Source organism: Echinops telfairi, unplaced genomic scaffold, assembly GCF_000313985.2.
Source record: "Echinops telfairi isolate 266 unplaced genomic scaffold, ASM31398v2 ScPeMD7_16;HRSCAF=60, whole genome shotgun sequence".
In the NCBI taxonomy this organism is placed as follows: domain Eukaryota; kingdom Metazoa; phylum Chordata; class Mammalia; order Afrosoricida; family Tenrecidae; genus Echinops; species Echinops telfairi.
This window is the reverse complement of record NW_022103913.1, coordinates 4508838-4513203: the sequence shown is the minus strand read 5'-3', so window position 1 is coordinate 4513203 and position 4366 is coordinate 4508838. Positions and strand designations below refer to the sequence as shown.

At 41.0% G+C, this 4366-nt stretch overlaps 1 protein-coding gene across 4 annotated transcripts in view; it reads right to left on the bottom strand.

The window, feature by feature from the left end:
• Positions 1-4130, bottom strand: part of TFDP2 (transcription factor Dp-2) — a 38973-nt gene extending 34843 nt beyond the window's left edge. For 3 of the 4 annotated variants that reach the window (XM_045287452.1, XM_045287453.1, XM_004712072.2), the window contains exons 1-2: positions 4014-4130; positions 2183-2230 (exon numbers count right to left, since the gene is read on the bottom strand). In XM_045287452.1, the coding sequence (XP_045143387.1) occupies positions 2183-2230; positions 4014-4060 (95 nt within the window). In that variant the 5' untranslated portion in view covers positions 4061-4130. The remainder of the gene's footprint in view (positions 1-2182; positions 2231-4013) is intronic. The other variant, XM_045287454.1, reaches the window with a different exon arrangement.
• Between the last annotated feature and the right edge of the window lie 236 nt (positions 4131-4366).

Sequence of the window (4366 nt, the reverse complement as noted above, 5' to 3'; positions counted from 1 at the left end):
CATTTGTACATTCATTGCCCTCATCATTCTCAAAACATTTGCTCTCCACTTAAGCGCCCCCCCCCCCAAATCAGGTCCTCAACACCGCTTTTCAAGCTTCATTTTCTTCCTTATCACCGTAAATGTAAATCATTACATTTTTGGAAACAGTCAGCTCATTGTTTATGCCCCAAAACTTCAAAGCCAATCTTGATTCCCCCCTTTCCTGCATTCAATGACCAGCAAGTTCTGTTGATTTGAGCTCCAAAATGTATGTGTTTCTTCTATCTCTACTGCAAAGTCACTTCCACCTACAACAGTGGTTCTCAACCTGTGGGTCGTGACCCCTTTGGGGGTCAAACGACTCTTTCACAGGGGTAGCCCAATTCATAACATTGGCAAATTACAGTTATGAAGTAGCAGCGAAAATAACTTTATGGTTGGGGGGGTCACCACCACATGAGGAACTGTATGAAAGGGTCAAGGCACGAGGAAGGTTGAGAACCACTGCTCTACAACAACCAAAAACCAACCCAACCCACTGCTATCAAGTCAATTCTAATTTTAACAGAGCAATGCTAACAGGGCCCCTACTGAAGTGACTTGCAAAGAATATTGAACTCAGGTTCAAATAATGACCCTAATCGGTTTTTTAGCCCTAGGCTTTCTGGCTTGGTAGGCATTTGTATTTATTTAATAGACCACAGAAGATTTGGATGGGCATTCAGGATCAAAAATCTTTGTAAGGTGACCAGACGTCCGGCTTTTGGCGGGACAGTCCCAATTTAAAACGTCCTGATTTTTGGAAAGAATGCACGACAAGCTAAGGAATGGTCTATTTGGTCCATATAGACCAAATTTTAAATCAAGAACCCCGACCCCCCACCCCACCCCCGTCAATGGTGTCCTGCTTTACCAATGTTAAAATCTGGTCACCTTACTAATAGTCTAAGGAAAGGAAATAGTTCATCATTTAACCTTTTCATGACTCAATACTTTTCCACAATGAATTTTTTTTGTTGATATTATGTGTTCTTCTCAATGGAATGGATGCTAAACCAAGAAGCATTTCAAAAGTTTTGTTGTGAAATCTTAATTTTAATTCATATTATGTATGACTTGAGTTAGAACTAACTCAATGGCAATGAGTTCATTTTTTTGGAGTTTTACATGGAATACGTATCATTCTGGACTCTCGGGGTAGGATTATGTGGGGCACACCTGTTACTCTAATCTCCAGAGATAAAACTATGAGACACACAAGTCCCTCTGGGCTCTGCACTGCCGTCTAGATCCCTTGGTGCATGCACACAATTTACTATGCCTGAAAATGCAGTATGTGTGCAAACAATCACTGCAGGAAAGGCAGCTCCTTCAAATAACACAGCAAACCAAAACACCAAATCCACTGCCATCGAGTTGATGCCAACTCACCACGACCTTTTAGGACTAAGTAGAAGTGCCCCTGTGGGCTTCCAAACTGTTAATCTTTATAGGTGTAGAAAGTCCTGTCGGTCTCCTGAGGAGTGGCTGGTGGTTTCAAACTGCTGACCTGGTGGATCTCAGCACATAACCACTATGCAACACGGCCTCCAAAATAACAGTGACTCCCTGTGGGTTTCCAAGACTGTGTTTATAGGAGTAGAAAGTCCAGTCTTTCTCCCACAAATAACACATAGGTACCTAGAAATATACTTACAGGATGTATCTGCAAGAGACAAATATTTTGCAAAATCACACCCAGGATATATCATCACCTCATACATTACCCTGTAAAAGTAGTACTTTGCGCCACACACCCTTTCTTCCATTTCAGTGATGCAAATTCCCACCTGATGGCTATATGCACAATCAGTGGGTAAGCAGCTACCCAATAAACCCCATATTCTAACTCCAAACTCACTGCCATCGAGTTAATGGCCACAGTGACCCTATTGGACAGGTAGAACTGCCCCGGTAGATTTGTTTCTGAGACTGTAACTCTTTACAGGAGCAGAAAGCTCCTCTTTTTCCCTCGAAGTGGCTGGTGGTTTCGAATTGCTGACCTCGCAGTTAGCAGTCAGATGCATAACCACGACACAATCAAGGAAAATGTAGGTGGGCACCTTTGACTCATGAAAGAAATTAAACTAAAATATAAGCTAAGCACCAAACTTCCTCCACACACAATAATCTCCCCAACAAAATACTTACTTACACTCACCTTTCTGAAAAATCAGAGTCAATAAATTCTCTAGCCCGTTTTCTATCACTAAAAAGAAAAAAATATATAAAAAGAACACATATATAAATACAACTTTCTTTCATGAATAACTTATTATAACTTGTCTTAATTCCACAATGAATATACCCAAATACAAAAACTACCAAATATAAGATGTATGCATATATACACATAAAGTAAAAATTCTATCATGGGGCTTAGAACTCACAACACAATACTGTCAGAGGTAGAAATGAGCTCAATGAATCTGCAGAGCGGAAAACGAGACTGGCAAAGGAGAGAGAGAAAAGGGCTAGCCACTCTGGGCTGACTGTGACAAAACCCGGATGATCACGCCACTTACAAAAGAAAGCGCAGCCAAGAGTGAACATTCCCCAAACCCGGTCACTTTTAGGCCACCACTGTTGGCATAGGCTTGGTTTTCACATTATATCTTCCAAGGCTATGCTGAAATATGCCTGTAGGTGGAGTTAAGGATTTTAATAAGCACTGAATAAGGGTCATGGATTATAGTTGGTCCTGTTCTCTGGCATTCAGCTGCTAACCACATGGTCAGCAGTTCCAATCCACCAATCACTCTTGGGAGAAAGACGAGGCTCTCTGCTCTTGTAAAGATTTGCAGCTTCATTAACTCACAGGAGAGTTCTAGTCTGTCCTGCAGGGTTGGTGTGAGTCAAACACTGCCTTGGGAGCAGTGAGTATTTTGTTTGTTTGTTCATCACTGTATCACATTTGGTAATGAAGATATATGCATTCTAAACGCTTCTGTTTCTTGTGTGTGTGTGTGTGTGTGCGTATACAGTCTAAAGCACTTTGCCAGGATTACTTAGTTTGTTATTTCCTTAATCCACTTCCTATACTTTAAGCAAGGAGAGTCTTAGGACGAGTATGGGTGGTTTACTTGCTAAAAGTCACAGGCAGAAGCCAGTGCCACACGCCGCCAAGGAAGTCATTTCGAGTTGCAGACAACATGAGGTTCTGAGACATTTATCCTACTTTACAATTTTCGTTTATGGACTGATAAAGCACTAAAATTATAAGACAAAGAGGAAATGTGTAAAATTGTACTAAATTTAAAAACAAGTTATACAGAAAGAATTGACTTAACTGTCTGGTGCTTCAAAGAATCAAGGGAAAACAGGATTTTTAATATAGCCAGTCTTTTTTTCAACTCGTTCTTTCTTAAGGAATTAAGAATTCATAAGGAAAATGCTGGGATAATTAACAGCATTAATAATTAACAGTATTAAAGAACTCAGGAGAGTCACTTACAAGCTATTGTTCTGTTACTCATTTAAAAGGGGTGTTCCAGACTTGATTCACACAGTGTAAAGTAAACGAAAAGGGGTGATTTTAAAGAAGACATATTCATGTTTATACAAATCCTGGACTTGAATAATGAAGGATAGGTTTGTTAGGGTTCTGAGATGGTTTTCCTCAGTTCCTTCTTCTCAACACTGACAGAATTCGTGCAGCAGAATCAAACATTAGTTTTTAAGAACTAAACCAACACAGGCGCCCAGGTGGTACAAACAGCTCATATACTGACTGAGCTGCTAACTAAAGGCTTGGAGGTTCAAACCCATTCCAAGGCACCTCGAAAGAAAAGCCTTCTTAAAAGAACCGGACACTGAAAACCCTCCAGAGCACCGTTCTATTGATCCACACAGCGGCGGCGTGAGTCAGCGGGGACTTGATGGCACCTAGCTGACTTGATTTTTCATTTGTTTTTAAGATGAATATGCAACAAAAGGAAGACAAGATGGTGAGGAACAAAGGTTTTTTTAATAGAAAATCATGACATTCTTACCCTGGGACCCAGCCAGTAGCCTCTGCTATGTGCGTCTGAGTGACCATGGCTGGCGCAGGGGTATATGGACTCCCGATCAGAACACTTCCTGAACTGGTTAACCTCTGTGGTGTGCTTATAATCTGTAGTGGGAGGAACAAAGAAAACAATATTCTTAGATGTAAAGAAAAGGCTACAGGCAGAAAAGAATGTTAACTTATACACGAGGAAACTTTGCTGCTTAAAATGCACTTAGTGCCAACCAACCAAGATAGAAAAGCAATGCTCTTGACCCACTTACAGCCTATGGTCTCAGAGCACGCATATCCTGAATGCTGGTCTCTAAATGAGATCACGGTGCAGGCTGCAGCAAG